Genomic DNA, 18,091 nt, shown 5'->3' with positions numbered 1-18,091 from the left:
GAAAGAAAGGAAAGAGAAAGAAAATTTATGCTGTAGTAGCTGTAGGATAGGAAAGTTTAAGTGTGAGGAAACGGGGGAAGATGTTCGATTACTAGTAACCCTCCCGAAACAACCAGATTCTGAAACTTTGAGTGAGGATGAAAATGAGGTTACCAGCCCTGTGTCTGGAAGAACTAGAGGACAGAGGCCGGTGATTCAAGCTCCTCTTAGGCTGTTGGACCTGAAGGAACACCAGTATATGTGCATGTACCTTTTACCACATCATATTAAATTGGAAACAGGCAGTTGGGTCTTATCGGAATAATCCGTAGGGAATGTATAGTACTGTTAAAACTGTAATGATGACCTACAACCCAAACTGGGGAGATATACAAGCCCTTTTAGAATATTTGTTTACTTATAAAGAACAGAGAGCAGTTTTAGAGAAAGCTAGGGAAGGAGTAGCCCAACAGTATGGAGGAGTACCTAATGTGGACTCGTATCTTCCAAGGGAAGATCCAAGGTGGGATCCCAATACAGATGAGGGGTTAGAAAGAGTAAAAGGATATCAAAAACTGATCTTATATGGGATCCAAATTTTTCTCGGTACCGAAATGGGTTCCACTGCTTCCAAGAAGGCTCCTCTTTGCTCTCCCTTAGGATGCATCCTAAAGAATTGGAATAAGTTTGGAGGGGACCCCTTGACAGAAGAAAAGTTGAAGTGGTTATTGTAATCAGTGGTGGCCACAATATAAATTGGACGATGGTGAAAGGTGGCCTGAAAATGGATCCTTGAAATATTATCCTATTTTACAATTAATGTTATTCTGTAGAAGAAATAAAAAATGGGATGAAGTACCATATATAGATTTCTTTTTTGGACTTAAGAAATAATTGAGAGATTAGGAAAAGATGTGGTTTAGTAGACTCAAAACACCATCTGGTTTCTATGAAAGACTGTGTGAAGTGGCTCGAAAGTGGACCAATTTGAATCTGGAAGATGCTAGTAAAAGGAAACTGTTTAATATGTTGTTCATTGGCCAATCGACATCAGATATTAGAAAGAAATTGCAGAAAGTAGATGGTGTGGATGGGATGACAATTTCACAATTAATTTTGATTGCATATAAGGTATATAATAACAGAGAAGAGGCAGAAGAAAAAGAGAGGCGAGGGCAAGCAAAATTGCAGGCTTCCTTACTGGCCGCCCTGACAGAAGGACTGACGAAGGACAGAGGCAGAGGAAGCATACGAGGAGGGTTCAGAGGTAGAGGTAGGAGTCATGAAGGTAGTAGAGGGGGCCGTTGAGAAACCTCTCTAAAAATGAATCAATGTGCCTATTGTAAACAGGAGGGCCACTGGAAGGGAGAATGTCCTCGTTTTTTGAGTGATCAGGAAAAAGGCAGAGAGGGAGCTGCTAGGGAAATGGCAGAGATTGGATTAGACTGAAGGGGACCCGAGGAATCTATTTTGAAGTTTCCCCAGCCTATCCTCTGGTTCCAGTTAAGCTGGGGAATGAAATAATAGATTTTCTGATTGATAGTGGGGCCACCCATTCTGTAGTGACTAGTTGTAAGGGACCGTTAAGCAAGACTAAGATAAGCGTTGTTGGTGCCACAGGGAAAAGAACCATTTTTGGAGCCTATGGAGCTCTCAATTGGGGATACCAAATTAACACATAAGTTCCTCTATATGCCAGAATGCCCTTTGCCATTGCCTGGATGAGATTTACTTTCTAAGTTAAATGCAAAACTAACGTTCTCTGAAGGTTCTGTCCAGCTACATATTGCTCCAGAGAATGCGTGGAAAGCCCAGATATGTTTGTTAACTGAGAAGAATCATGCCAAAGAAGGAGGCATTCCAGATGGAGTATGGGACGCAATGATACCTTTGGTATTAGCTTTGGGAATGCCAGGACGAGCAAAAAACGTGACTCCAGTAAAGATTGAGCCGGTAAGAAAGAAACAATACCCTATTAAATTGGAAGCTCGGAAGGGACTGGAGCCTATAATCAATTCCTTTTTAGCACATGGACAATTAAGGGAATGTCAATCGGAGTTTAATAACCCAATTCTGCCTGTAAAGAAACCTCATTCTCGTGAATATAGGTCGATACAGGATCTACGAGAGGTTAATGCAAGGACTATAGACGTTCACCCTGTGGTTCCGAATCCACATACCCTCCTCGCCTCAATTCCTGATAGTAATACCTATTTTACAGTATTGGACTTGAAAGATGCTTTCTTTTGTATACCTGTGAATGAGCAGAGCCAGACCATTTTTGCTTTTGAATGGGAAAACCCGACCACCGGATGGAAAATGCAACTCTGCTGGACAGTCCTCCCTCAAGGATCCAAAAGCAGCCCCACCCTGTTCGGTAATGCATTGGTGAAAGAACTAGAGCAATGGCGCAGTGAGTATGATAACAGAACATTACTACAATATGTGGATGACTTGTTAATTGGGTCTGATACCTACGAGGAGTGTTTGGAAGCCACAATTAGCTTACTCAATTTTCTAGGTTTAGCTGGTTATCGAGGATCTAAGAAAAAAGCCCAGATCAGAAAAGAAAGAGTCCAGTATATGGGATTTGAGGATACAAAAGGAAAAAGAGAATTAAGTGCTGAGAGGAAGGAGGCTATTTGTAGGATTGCAGTACCTACATCAAAGAAACAACTAAGGGGATTTTTAGGAAGGGCCGGATGGTGTCGCCTCTGGATTCCTAATTTCAGGTTAATTGCCAAACCATTGTATGCTGCTATAAAAGGACCAGAAGGAATCTTGGAATGGACAGCAGAATGCTGTAAAAGCTTTGATGAAATTAAGAGAAAATTGATGGGAGCCCCTGCTCTGGGACTACCAAATTTAAGAAAGCCCTTCCAATTATATGTACATGAGAGACAACAAGTCACACTGGGAGTACTAACACAAAAACTGGGAGACTGGAAGAGACCAGTGGGATACTTTTCCAAACAGTTGGATGAGGTTAGTAAAGGTTGGCCCGCCTGCTTGAGGGCAGTAGCAGCGACTGTGACCCTAATTGAGGAGTCTCGAAAACTGACATTGGGCCAACCGATCACCATGTTTGTACCTCATGCTGTATCATCCCCCCCCTTGAAAATAAGGGACACCACTGGATTTCCCCAAATAGGTTAGCTAAATATCAAGCTGTGCTGCTAGAACAAGATGATGTCAGACTTTCTTTGACCTCCACCTTGAATCCTGCCACCTTACTCCCAATCTCCGAGTCTGATGAACTGCAACATGACTGTTTAACCACTATTGAACAAGTGTATTCCAGCAGACCAGACCTACGGGATGAACCCCTGCCTGATGCAGAAGTGGAGCTCTTCCCTGATGGCAGCAGCTACGTGCAGGAAGGAAAACGAAGAGCTGGATGCGCAGTGGTAACAAACACCCAGGCTCTAGAAACCAAGGCACTGCCTAGTAATACATACACTCAAAAGGCAGAATTAATAGCCTTGACTCGAGCACTGGAACTGAGTCATGGAAAGAGAGTCAATATATACACTGATTCCAAATATGCATTTGGAGTCGTGCGTGCACATAGGGCAATTTGGAAAGAAAGAGGGCTGTTAAATTTACAAGGGACTCCAATAAAATATGGAACAGAAATTATGAGACTATTACAAGCAGTTCTCCAACCAAAAGAGGTTGCAATAATGCATTGTAAAGCTCATTAAAAGGGAAATAGTGAAATTATAAAAAGGCAGATCGGCTAGCTAAAGAGTCAGCCCTGAAAGCGTTAAACCTGGAAGGAGCTTGAATTCCGGGGTCTCACCTAAAATTGTTGCCACCAAAATACTCTGAGAAGGAAGACCAACTGGAAGAACAATTAGACTGTTCCAAAAAGATCAAGGATGGTGGGTAATGCCGCTAGAACAGTTATTGTTCCCTGAGAAAATGATGGAAAATGTGCTTAAAAGACTACACCAAGAAACGCACACAGGAGCAGATGCACTGATATTAACTGCTAAGAGAAACTTTTTTGGACCAAAAATGCAGAGTATAGCGGACATTGTAGTGAAGAAATGTACTATCATCTATTGTGCCAATAACCCCAAAACTGGGAAAAAAATTACAGGAGGAAATTGTTGTGGTTTAGCCCCAGCCGGCAACTAAGCACCATGCAGCCACTCACTCACTCCCCCTCCCCCAGTGAGACAGGGGAGAGAATTAAAAAAAAAAACTCGTGGGTTGAGATAAAAACAGTTTAATTGGACAGAAAGAGAGAAAGAAACAACAATGATAACAACAATAATAATACCGACAAAGGAATGTACAAGAACAAGTGATGCCCAATACAGCAATTGCTCACCACCCGGCGATCGACAGCCCGTCCCCGAGCAGCGGTTTCTGCCCCCCGGATAACTCCAGTTTATGTACTGGGCATGAGGTCATATGGTAGGGAATATCTCTTTGGCCAGCCTGGGTCAGCTGTCCTGGCCGTGTCCCCTCCCAGCTTCCTGTGCACCCCCAGTCTTCTTGCTAGCAGGCCAGCACAAGAAGATGGACTGTCCTTGACTACTTAGCGACAACCCAAAACATCAGCACATTATCAACAGTTTCTCATCCCAAATCCAAAACACAGTCTCACACTAGCTTCTGTGAAGAAAACCAGCTCTACCCTGGCTGAAACCAGGACAGTATCCACCCCTTATTCCATACCATTTATGTCATGCCCGGGCCCTACACTTTTCAATACATTCCAGTTATTCATTATTACTCTTCCTGTCTTTTAATATATACACACACAGATACCATTCTCTTAGTCCATGGGCCATCACTTTAAAATGTCTGTGGAGTTCATTCGGTCCATGACTCTGGGCTTCATCCATCATAGCAGTCTCTCAGGGCAGGGGAGATGAGATGGTATGTGGTGTTGGACTGTTTTCTGGCACGGTCCGTGTCCATGATCTGCAGGTCGAAGATGTCAATCTCAAGGAAATTGTTGGGCGCAAGCTGCTGAAGCCAGTTCTGGTTCCATCACTGCTGCACGTTGCTTGGTTTCAGTGAAGCTCATTCTTCATCAGTCTGGGTGATTCTTACTGTAATACCATTGATATGGTAGATAGCAACCATAGTAGTAATGTCATACTGTATTGTGTAGCAATTATCATAATACAATTCAAATCATTGACTGTTTTCACCCAAAATCAAATCTCCTTGAGGTACACATCGGGCTTCCCCATCCTTCCGCATTACTCACCAAGTGCACACAGGTCCCTGGGCAAAGGCAATCCCACGAATGGGTTTGCCTTTGCCCGACGCAGGAGTAACCCAGACTGTCTTCCCCAGTATATTTCTCATGTGCACCACAGGGACTTTATCCCCTTCTACAGTACGTAAAAGTTTTGATTGGGCAGGGCCGGCTCTATTAGTAGATCCCCTACTGCTGACTAACCAGGTGGCTTTGGCTAAATGTTTATCCCAATGTTTGAATGTCCCAGCACCCATTGCTCTCAGTATAGTCTTTAACAGCCTGTTGTATCGTTCAATTTTTCTGGAGGCTGGTGCATGACAGGGGATGTGATACACCCACTCAGTGCCGTGCTCTTTGGCCCAGGTGTCTATGAGGTTGTTTTGGAAACGAGTCCCATTGTCTGACTCAATTCTTTCGGGGGTGCCATGTCGCCATAAGACTTGCTTTTCAAGGCCCAGGATAGAGTTCCGGGCGGTGGCATGGGGCACAGGGTATGTTTCCAGCCATCCGGTGGTTGCTTCCACCATGGTAAGCACATAGCGCTTGCCTTGGCGAGTTTGTGGAAGTGTCATATAGTCAATCTGCCAGGCCTCCCCATATTTATATTTCAACCATCGTCCTTCATACCAGAGGGGCTTTAACCGCTTGGCTTGTTTGATCGCAGCACACGTTTCACATTCATGGATAACCTGTGCAATAGCATCCATGGACAAGTCCACCCCTCGATCCCGAGCCCATCTATATGTTGCATCTCTTCCCTGGTGGCCTGAGGTGTCATGGGCCCACCGAGCTACAAATAATTCACCCTTATGTTGCCAGTCCAGATCCACCTGAGCCACTTGGATCTTAGCAGCCTGATCCACCTGCTGGTTGTTCTGATGTTCTTCAGTGGGCTGACTCTTGGGTACATGAGTACCTACGTGGCATACTTTTATGACCAGTTTATCTAATCGAGCAGCAATATCTTGCCACAATTCAGCAGCCCAGATGGGCTTGCCTCTGCGCTGCCAGTTGCTCTGCTTCCATTGCTGTAGCCACCCCCATAGAGCATTTGCCACCATCCATGAGTCAGTGTAGAGAGAGAATATTGGCCATTTTTCTCGTTCAGCAATATCTAAAGCCAGCTGGGTGGCTTTCACCTCCGCAAACTGACTTGATTCACCTTGTCCTTCAGCAGCTTCTGCGACTTGTCGTGTAGGGCTCCATACAGCAGCTTTCCACCTTCGATGTTTGCCTACAATACGACAGGACCCATCAGTAAACAGGGCATATTGCCTTTCGTTCTCTGGCAGTTCATTATATGGTGGAGCCTCTTCAGCACGCGCCACCTCCTCTTCTGGTGATATTCCAAAATCTTTGCCTTCTGGACAGTCCATGATCACTTCCAAGATTCCCGGGCGATTAAGGTTTCCTATTCGAGCCCGCTGTGTAATAAGCGCGACCCACTTACTCCACGTAGCATCAGTCGCATGATGTGTAGAGGGGACCCTCCCTTTGAACATCCAGCCCAGCACCGGCAGTCGGGGTGCCAGGAGGAGCTGTGCTTCAGTACCAACCACTTCTGAGGCAGCTTGAACTCCTTCATATGCTGCCAATATCTCCTTTTCAGTTGGAGTATAGCGGGACTCAGATCCCCTATATCCTCGACTCCAAAACCCTAGAGGTCGACCTCGAGCCTCTCCTGGTGCCTTCTACCAGAGACTCCAGGTAGGGCCATTCTCCCTGGCTGGGGTGTAGAGCACATTTTTAACATCTTGTCCTGCCTGGACTGGCCCAAGGGCTACGGCATGAACGATCTCCTGTTTGATTTGTTCGAAGGCTTGTCGTTGCTCATTTGAAATTCTCCATTTGAAATCGTTCTTCTTCCGGGTCACTTGATAAAGAGGGCTTACAATCAGACTGTAATTTGGAATATGCATTCTCCAGAAACCCACAACGCCCAATAATGCTTGTGTTTCTTTTTTGCTAGTTGATGGAGACATAGCTGCTATCTTGTTGATCACATCCGTTGGGATCTGACGATGTCCATCTTGCCATTTTATTCCTAAGAACTGGATCTCCTGTGCAGGTCCTTTGACCTTACTTTGTTTTATAGCAAAACCAGCTTTCAGAAGGATTTGAATTATTTTCTTCCCTTTCTCGAAAACTTCTGCTGTGTTGCCCCATACGATGATGTCATCAATGTATTGCAGATGCTCTGGAGCTTCACCCTGTTCCAGTGCAGTCTGTATCAGCCCATGGCAAATGGTAGGGCTGTGTTTCCACCCCTGGGGAAGTCGATTCCAGGTTTATTGGACACCCCTCCAAGTGAAAGCAAACTGTGGCCTGCACTCTGCCGTCAAAGGGATTGAGAAAAACGCGTTAGCAATAGCAATGGTGGCGTACCACTTGGCTGCCTTTGACTCCGGTTCATATTGAAGTTCTAGCATGTCCGGCACGGCAGCGCTCAATGGCGGTGTGACTTCATTCAGGCCGCAAGAGTCTACTGTCAGTCTCCACTCTCCATTAGACTTTCGCACTTTGCCGTAAAGGGCTGTTAAAGGGTGAGCGAGTCTTGCTGATCACTCCTTGGTTCTCCAGCCGACAAATCAGCTCATGGATGGGGATCAGGGAGTCTCTGTTGGTGCGATATTGCCACCGGTGCACTGTTGTGGTAGCGATCGGCACCTGTTGTTCTTTAACCCTGAGCAACCCCACAACAGAAGGGTCGTCTCCAAGAGACCAGGTAAGGTGGACAGCTGTTTCATTTCTTCCATCTCCAAGGCAGCTATACCAAAAGCCCACCGGTACCCTTTTGGGTCCTTGAAATACCCTCTCCTGAGGTAGTCTATGCCCAGGATGCATGGAGCCTCTGGGCCAGTCACAATGGGGTGCTTCTGCCACTCATTCCCAGTTAGGCTCACTTCGGCCTCCAGTACAGTCAGCTGTTGGGATCCCCCTGTCACTCCAGTAATACAGATGGGTTCTGCCCCTATATGGCTTGATGGCATTAGGGTACATTGTGCACCAGTGTCCACTAAAGCCTTATATTCCTGTGGGTCTGATGTGCCAGGCCATCTAATCCACACAGTCCAATAAACTCGGTTGTCCCTCTCCTCTGCCTGGCTGGAGGCAGGGCCCCTCTAGTCCTGGTCATAGTACTCGTTACCCACTATTTGTAAATATGAATCACAAGTCCCTTCAAGAGGATCAGAGGTGAGATCAGCCCTTCTGTTCTTTCTGGGGAACTGCCCACTGGAAAGTGGAGCGACGATTATTTCTGGAGGAACCTGAACCCCCCTTTGTAATTGTTTTTCCTTGCAGCTTGTGTTCTTGTGCCTCTAGGGTCGAGGTAGGTTTTCCATCCCACCTCCTCATGTCCTCTCCGTAGTCATGCAATTGAAACCGCAGGGTGGCTCGTGGTGTGTATCCTCTATATCTTCTCTCTTGAACAGAAGAGCGCTTACTCCTAATGGCTGAGACACTGGTCCGTATGGGTGGAGGGTAGGGCATATCCTCTTTGAATTGCCGGAACTCCTGGGACAGTTTCTCTACAGCAGAGACGCAGGCCCGTAGGGAGGAAGAGAGACTTTCTTCGTATTGCCGGAGTTGGCCAGCCAATTCATCCACCGTTGGTCTCTCTCCGTCTTTCCAGGCCATTACTGCTAATGAGTTGGCATATGATGATGGTGCACTCCGTACAAACTTCTGCCACATAGGTCATGTGCAATTGACTTCATCTGGATCTTTGGATGATTGCCCATTGTCCAAGTCACCATAAATCACTTCCAGCACCGCTAGCTCCCTCAGGTACTGGATACCTTTCTCCATGGTGGTCCACTTGCCTGGGTGACATAGAACATCTTCCCTGAAGGGATACCTTTCCTTCACACCCGACAGGAGTCTCATCCAGAGGCTGAGGACTCGTGCACCTTTTCCAATTGCTTTGTCAATGCCCCCTTCCCTAGAAAGGGATCCCAGCTGCTTGGCTTCCCTACCCTCTAATTCCAGGCTACTGGCCCCATTATCCCAGCATCGGAGCAGCCAGGTGACAATGTGCTCACCTGGACGACGGCTGAAATCCTTTCGCATATCTCGCAATTCACTCAGGGATAGAGATCGGGTAGTTACCGTCTCTTTTATGAGTTCTTCCTCTTCCTCCTCTTCAAGCGATGACTCTCCCTCTTCCCTCTTTCGTCCTCGTGATGGCCCTGCTTCAGAGCACTCTGCCTCCTCACTCTCTTCCTCTGGCTCCTTCTTAGAAATATCTTCCTCATCCCTTACTAAACGAGCTGACTTCCGCTTCCAAGATTTCTTCTTTTGTACAGGGGCAACTGATACCGGGACGGGCTGGTTCTCTGGTTCAGCTGCGACAGTCTGAGTAGCTACAGTGCCTGTTGCAGGGGTTGGAGTATTCACAGTGCCTGCCACAGGGGTTGGAGCAGTCACAGTGCCTGCCACATTGCCATCAGACCCAGAGAGCCTCTCTCCCCTTTGAACAGTGTTAAATAGAGCTCAGTAGGCATGGGCCAGGCCCCAGCGCATTGCAATTTCTGTCTCCTTGGAACTGCCAGGGCAACAGCATACTTCTTCCAAATATTCTGCTAGTTTATCAGGATTCTGCACTTGTTCGGGAGTGAAGTTCCAAAACACTGGAGGTGCCCACTGCCCCAGGCATTTGCCCATGCTTTTCCACACACCCTGCCATTCATAACTATCCAGCCTTGGGGCAGATCTCCGGGTGATATTCTTAAATTGCTTGCCAACCTTAGACAAAACCGAAACAATGTTCCCCAGGAGTAGCAATAGAGGTATTTTAACTACCCAAGGGTGTTCAAAATACTGAAAAATTATTGTGATGAAGGAGGAAACATTATGATAGAGGGTAGCAAAGGCACCATTCTGCATTTCCTCCATAAAAAGCCTTTCGGAGGCAGAAGTATAATTGCTAATTGTCTCCACAAGATAGTAGCCAAAATACAGTAACGGCTTTAGTACAGAGCTCAGATGATACCACATTAAGCTCAAGGTCAGTGTTCTAAAAACAAAACTCACAGGCGAGACATTACTAATCATCGCAGAGTACAGCAGCCCGCAGAAACCAACACCGATCCTTAACATGTACAGAAAAGACGAGAGCATGATGCAAATCAAATAAACTGATATTGTGATTTGCAACCATTATTATCTCAAGCCTCGAGCCCCACGTTGGGCGCCAAAAAGGACTGTCGTGGTTTAGCCGCAGCCGGCAACTAAGCACCACGCAGCTGCTCGCTCACTCCCCCTCCCCTAGTGGGACGGGGGAGAAAATTAGAAAAAAAAACTCGTGGGTTGAGATAAAAAAAGTTTAATAGGACAGAAAGAGAGAAAGAAACAACAATGATAACAACAATAATAATTCTGACAAAGGAATGTCGCATTTGAGCAACCTGGTCTAGTGGAAGGTGTCCCTGCCCATGGCAGGGGGGTTGGAACTAGATGATCTTTAAGGTCCCTTCCAACCCAGATCCTTCTATGATTCCATGACGTCTTGATAGTGAGTAGTTGAACTTGAGGATTCTTGATTTCCTGGTATCTATTAGAAGGCGTCAAAAGAAAACTAGCTTTTTGCATATACTGCAAATGTCTATGTTGAATTTATTTATTTAACTTTGTGTTCAGTGAATCCACTGATCACCTGCAAGAAATAAGATTTTTTTTCACTCCATTGATGTATATTCCTTTTAGAACAATCTCCAATATCCTGTACTCCAAACATTTTTCTATAATGCTGAGACATATCGTTCAGTGTGCTTTTAAAAAGTATTTCCATTTATGAAGGACTTGTAAAGAATGTGATTATGATTCAAGAAGTTCCCTTTTTGTAGTAACCTAGAAACTTTAATGATTACCTGTAGTTTTGTAAGATGTTATACAACAATTTCATAATTGCACAAAACTGCTGTTTTTAATGGCTTTCCAATAGAGACATCACCCAAAGTTTTTATTTTTCTTTTCTTGTGCTTATTCTATTGCAGAATAGTAGTATCAAAACACTAGGAAATCTCTCTCAGTAACATAATTAATCTATAAATGTTACAATTCAGTCTTAGCAAGGTCTGCTTTCACAGAACCTCATATTTAACAAGATGCTTTGTATTTTGCACGTGCTTTGGTGCTGTGCTATAGTTTTGGCACTCAATGCAGTAACATGTTCAAATTGGAATACCTAGTGTTTGCATCACTTCCATTTTTGGTTACCACCACTGTGCCACCAGGCAGTATTTACTTCTAGAGTTATAGATCGCAATTGGATCCAAAAGCTTATAAATACATAGCAGCCTAATCTGGCACCTGATGCAAGTGCTATCCTTGCGTGCTCTCCAGGGCTGCCAGCATCCAGTGCGGTCCAGAGAGAGGAGGGATCACTGTGCCCTGATGCAAGTGGTGCAACAACTGAATTTTGCTCCTAAGTGATTTGGAGGATGGAGCAATAATAAAGAAATCATGCAGTTCTTGGAGCTATTTGGTTACCACAAGCCCAGTCTCTATAGATGGTGATAGATCTCTGTCTTTCAGAAAGCAAGTTCAAGTTACACAGAAAGTAAACATAAGATATGAAAGCTTTGAATGTATTCATACTGAAGTTCCATACTTAAAGAACAATTCTTTGTTTAAATGAAAAGGTTTCTGTCTTTGTTTAGCTCTGTTGAATTGTAAATTAATGTGTGATTTGCTCTAAGTAGTATTTCCTTTCTAAAGCTGTCAACTGGCAAATAATTCATTTGCAGAGCAGGATGGCCTAAGTGAAAAGGACTATCTACATAAAAGAAACTGGTTTACATTAATACGGAAATGCCAGGATTTTTTGAGGGAACAGAATACGACTGAAAATAACTGTGGCTGATATTAAACCAAAGGATAATAATTTGCATCACTGTGGAAAACTTTTCATATGCTTTTGAAATACCTGAAAAACATTATCTCAGTAAATGAACAGCAGGAGGTTCTTCAAGATTTGGGCTATAATTAGCAAGCCCAAGAATTGCAAGTGTTGCTCTAGAAAACTGCTGAGAGTTACGTGGACATGAAACCTTTGTCTCCAGAACCCTAAAAATGTTTGTCTATTATTTCTCAGGCCCTTCAGAGATGCACTTAATCACAGAATCACAGAATCATTAAGGTTGGAAAAGACCTTTAAGATCATCAAGTCCAACCATCAACCCAACACCACCATGCCCACTAAACCATGTCCCCAAGTGCCACGTCCACACGTTTTTTGAATACTTCCAGTGATGGTGACTCCACCACCTCCCTGGGCAGCCTGTTCCAATGCCTGACCACTCTCTCGGTGAAGAAATTTTTCCTAATATCCAATCTAAACCTCCCCTGGCGCAACTTGAGGCCATTTCCTCTTGTCTTATCGCTGGTTACTTGGGAGAAGAGGCCAACACCCTCGTCGCCACAACCCCCTTTCAGGTAGTTGTAGAGAGCGATAAAGTCTCCCCTCAGCCTCCTCTTCTCCAGACTAAACAACCCCAGTTCCCTCAGCTGCTCCTCATAAGACTTGTGCTCCAGACACCTCACCAGCTTCCTTGCCCTTCTTTGGACATGCTCCAGCACCTCAACATCCTTCTTGTAGTGAGGGGCCCAAAATCGAACACAGTATTCAAGGTGCGGCCTCACCAGTGACGAGTACAGGACCACGATCACTTTCCTACTCCTGCTGGCCAAACTAGTTCTGATACAGGCCAGGATGCTGTTGGCCTTCTTGGCCACCTGGGCACACTGCCAGCTCATGTTCAGACATCTGTCAACCAGCACCCCCAGGTCCTTTTCTGCCGGGCAGCAATCCAGCCACTCCTCCCCAAGCCTGTAGCGCTGCATGGGGTTGTTGTGACCCAAGTGCAGGACCCGGCACTTGGCCTTATTAAACCTCATACAGTTGACCTCTGCCCATCGATCCAGCCTGTCCAGATCCCTCTGCAGAGCCTTCCTACCCTCCAGCAGATCAACACTCCCGCCCAACTTGGTGTCGTCTTCAATCTTACTGAGGGAGCACTCGATCTCTGCATCCAGATCATCGATAAAGGTATTAAACAAGACCGGCCCCAGAACTGAGCCCTGGGGAACACCGCTTGTGACCGGCTGCCAACTGGGTTTAACTCCATTCACCACAACTCTCTGGGCTCAGCTGTCCAGCCAGTTCTTTACCCAGTGAAGAGTGTAAGTTGTATAATGCGTAACAACTGTGAGACATTCTCCTCTTCAGTATTATATACCCTTATTTTTAGCTAAACGCTGTTTAAGGAGATCGTGGGTCCCTGGTCTTCTCAGTCAGAATAAAATAAATACAACAGATAAAGAAGAACAAGAAAAACAATTACTCAGTTTGCACACTTTATGGCCTGATCCTGTTTAAGAGAAACTAATGGAATTTCAGACCTTTGTTTTCTCTTAAGCCACTGTGGCTTGTAGCTTCAGTCTTCCACTTTTTTCATAACCAGAAAAACAAATGCCACTTTCTAGATAATGAGACAGTCTTTCAACAATGGGATAATGGATTATTTCAACCTCACTGAAAGTTCAGTACAGTGATACGATTGCTTAAACATCTATCAATGCAGAAACATAATGTAAAATTTGTGTTCATTCATGTTATCTAATTTGCTTACAATGCATAATTTTTTGTCTATGCTGATGTTTTCCCGAAAAGTGGGATCTTCACCCGGTATGGAAAGCCAATATTCACACAGGATCAAGGTTTTCCTTTTATTGCAGGTTTGCGCAAAGCTGGAAGCTAGGTGGTATGCCACAAAGCTAGCTTAGCTTGGTACAAAAACTACAGCATATTTATATTGTTACATTGTTCCTATTGGTTCTCGCAAGCCTCGTCTCCACTTAAAGTCACAGCATCCTTCTGGGTGACTGAGCCAACTTTTAAAAAATACCAATAACTGTTGCTCGATATGTATAAATATTTTCCATGTGTTAACCGAGGTGTGCTAGCTTTGTGTACCTACCACCTAGTACTCAAATCTGCACAGATTTGGAATAAAAGCAAATATCTTGGCTCTGTGTGTTTTTCGGCTCTCTGCACACCGGGTGGAAGAACCCATATTTGGGACAACAACAGTGTCCTTTCTTTTAATGGATTTTTTTTTCCATCCAAGGAGGGCTTTCCAGCATTTATGTTCCCCCTCTTTCTTCATTCATTACAAAACACGATGTCTCTCTTCTGTGTCATGGTGAACGGTGATTCAAGTCCTTTGTCCGTCATCTCAGGCACATTACAGTAACTGGCATAGACCATTATGTTGTAAAAGTTTTTTACCAATGTGAGATTCATCCTGATGAGAGTAAATCTTGCTTCTTCCCTCAAGGTTGCACCTTGTTAACTGCTCACAGAGACTAAACGATACCCCCAGCTTCATTCCTCCCATACCTTCAACAGATTCCCCCCTTTGAGACTTAGAGAAATAATCAATATTTCAAATGTCTCACTTAGATCTTTTCATTTTAACATTCCCATCCTTGGGAGGCTTCAGAATTTTCAAAAATTGCTCTATGGTTCCTTCTCATTGCCATATCACAGAATCACAGAATCACAGAACCACTAGGTTGGAAAGGACCTTCAAGATCATCAAGTCCAATCATTAATCCAGCACCACCATGTTCCCTAAACCATGTCCTGAAGTGCCACATCCACACGTTTTTTGAACACTTCCAGAGATGGCGACTCCACCATCTCCCTGGGCAGCCTGTTCCAATGCTTGACCACCCTCTCAGTGAAGAAATTTTTCCTAATATCCAATCTAAACCTCCCCTGGCACAACTTGAGGCCATTTCCTCTTGTCCTATCACTAGTTACTTGGGAGAAGAGGCCAACACCCTCGTCGCCACAACCCCCTTTCAGGTAGTTGTAGAGAGCGATAAGGTCTCCCCTCAGCCTCCTCTTCTCCAGACTGAACAACCCCAGTTCCCTCAGCCGTTCCTCATAAGACTTGTGCTCCACACCCCTCACCAGCTTCGTTGCCCTTCTCTGGACACGCTCCAGCACCTCAACATCCTTCTTGTAGTGAGGGGCCCAAAAGTGAACACAGGATTCAAGCTGCGGCCTCACCAGGGCCGAGTACAGGGGCACAATCACTTCCCTACTCCTGCTGGCCACACTATTTCTGATACAGGCCAGGATGCTGTTGGCCTTCTTGGCCACCTGGGCACAGTGCCGGCTCATGTTCAGCTGGCTGTCAACCAGCACCCCCAGGTCTCTTTCCGCCAGGCTGCTCTCCAGCCACTCCTCCCCAAGCCTGTAGCATTGCATGGGGTTGTTGTGGCCAAAGTGCAGGACCCTGCACTTGGCCTTGTTAAACCTCATACAGTTGGCCTCTGCCCTTCGATCCAGCCTGTCCAGATCCCTCTGAAGAGCCCTCCTACCCTCCAGCAGATCAACACTCCCACCCAGCTTGGTGTCATCTGCAAACTTACTGAGGGAGCACTCAATCCCCTCATCCAGATCATCAATAAAGATATTGAACAAGACCGGCCCCAGAACCGAGCCCTGGGGAACACCGCTTGTGACTGGCCACCAGCCGGATTTAACGCCATTCACCACGACTCTGAGCTCGGCCGTCCAGCCAGTTCTTTACCCAGCAAAGAGTACACCTGTCTAAGCCACGAGCTGCCAGTTTCTCCAGGAGAATGCTGTGGGAGACGCTGTCAAAGGCTTTACCGAAGTCCAGGTAGACAATATCCACAGCCTTTCCCTCATCCACTAGGCGGGTCACCTGGTCATAGAAGGAGATCAGGTTGGTCAAGCAGGACTTGCCTTTCAGGAACCCGTGGTGGCTGGGCCTGATCCCTTGGTTGTCCTTCACGTGCCCTGTGAGCACCCTCAAGATGAACTGCTCCATGATCTTCCCAAGCACGGAGGTCAGGCTGACAGGCCTGTAGTTCCCCGGATCCTCCTTCCGGCCTTTCTTGTAGATGGGTGTCACGGTTAAACTGTCTTTATCTCAACCCACAAGTTTTACCCTTTTTTTTTTCTGATTCTCTCCCTCATCCTGGTGGGAGTGGGAGCATGAGTTAACAGCTGTGTGGTTGTTTTGGCTACCTGCTGTGTTAAACCACAACATACACCAAGTACATCTAGGATTAATTTGTAGTCCTTTTCATTAACGCTTTCCAGTGAGGTAATAGTTCAGACAAAAGCCATTGATGAGTTCCTAAAGCTGATAGGGAGGACTGTGACAGATTGTTGTGTTTTAACCCCAGACAGAAACTAAGCACCACGCAGCCGCTCGCTCACTCCCCCATGGTGGGACGGGTGAGAGAATTGGAAGGGTAAAAGTGAGGAAAGGCATGGTTTGAGATAAAGACAGTTTAATAGATAACGCAAAAGCCGCACACGCATGTAGAACTAACCAAGGAATTCATTCACTACTCCCCATGGGCAGGCAGGTGTTCAGCCATCTCCAGAGTTAATTTTCTTCATAGAAGCTAGTGTGAGGCTATGTTTTGGATTTGGGATGAGAAAATGTTGATAACGTGCTGATGTTCTGAGTTGTTGATAAGTGATCAAGGACAGTCCAGCTTCTCATGCTGGCCTGCTAGCAAGAAGGCTGGGGGTGCACGGGAAGCTGGGAGGGGACATAGCCAGGACAGCTGACCCAAAGAGATATTCCCTACCATACAACGTCATGCCCAGTACATAAACTGGAGCTAGCCGGGGGGTAGGAATCACTGCTCCGGGACGGGCTATCGATCGCCGGGTGGTGAGCAATTGCTGTACTGGGCATCACTTGTTCTTGTACATTCCTTTGTCGGTATTATTATTGTTGTTATCATTGTTGTTTCCTTCCCTCTTGCTGTCCTATTAAACTGTTTTTATCTCAACGCACGAGTTTTTTCCCAATTCTCTCCCCTGTCCCACTGGGGGAGGGGGGAGTGAGCAAGCAGCTGCGTGGTGCTTAGTTGCCAGCTGGGGCTAAACCATGACAGGGATAATAAATAATCTTTCAAAATTCCTTCACCTCTGATGTGTATGTGATCACTCTGACTACCCAACTCATTGTCGTGATATGGTTTTCCATATAATATTTCAAAGGGGTTATCTCTTCTCTCACTCAGGAAGTAATTCTAATCCTCATCAGGGCAATTGATAGGATATCTACCCATTTAAGCTGGGTTTCTTGATATAATTTGGAAATTTGTCTTTTAAGGGTCTGATTAATTCTTTATACCTTCCCACTAGACTGTGGTCTCCAAGGGGTATGTAGATCCCATTTCAATTGGAGGAATCTCGACACTCCTTGGATTATCTCTGAAATAAAATGAGGTCCATTATCAGAGGATAAGCCCTCAGGGATTCCAAACTGAGGAATTTTTTCTTCTAATAAAATTTTAATGACTTCCTTAGCTCCACTGTTGCAGCAAGGGAAAGCTTCTGGCCACCCAGAGAATGTGTCTACTAAACCAAGTAAATATTTATATTGCCCACATTTTGGTAATTCAGAGAAATCTATTTGACAGTACTCCCCAGTTGCTATTCCCCTTTTTATGTCACCCATCGGTGGCTTTCTTTGAACCTTAGGGTTGTTTGTGCAGCAGGTCTGACATCTTCTTACTATTAGGTCCGCACTTGATTGCATTTTTGGCCCTATAGCATATCTCCTGACACTACTTATACCATCAGCTCCCATACGAGTCTCTTCATGTAGCCTTTTAAGGATAACTCCCATCATTTTAGCTGTAATAAGAACTTGCTGGTTTGGAGTGATTCACCATCCTTCTGTATTCTTTGTACATTTCAGTTTTTCTGCTAGTTGATCTTCGTTCTTCAAATACTGAGGGGGTTTTATATCAATCTTTCTGCTGGGTATCAAAGCTCCAATTATTTGCTCATGTAAGGCAGCCCTTTTTGCAGCTAAG

At 45.4% G+C, this 18,091-nt stretch overlaps 1 protein-coding gene across 1 annotated transcript in view; it reads right to left on the bottom strand.

Moving 5' to 3' along the window:
- The window catches only part of LOC309415134 (PI-PLC X domain-containing protein 3-like), a gene marked incomplete at its 5' end in the record, with an annotated part of 149,848 nt that extends 135,407 nt beyond the window's left edge, over nucleotides 1–14,441 (bottom strand). The window contains 1 exon segment of the mRNA XM_082012578.1: nucleotides 14,381–14,441. Within this exon segment, the coding sequence (XP_081868704.1) occupies nucleotides 14,381–14,441 (61 nt within the window).
- Nucleotides 14,442–18,091: the final 3,650 nt, after the last annotated feature.

This window comes from Phaethon aethereus (assembly GCF_964289735.1).
Source record: "Phaethon aethereus genome assembly, chromosome: W".
In the NCBI taxonomy this organism is placed as follows: domain Eukaryota; kingdom Metazoa; phylum Chordata; class Aves; order Phaethontiformes; family Phaethontidae; genus Phaethon; species Phaethon aethereus.
This window is presented reverse-complemented; position numbering and strand designations above follow the sequence as displayed.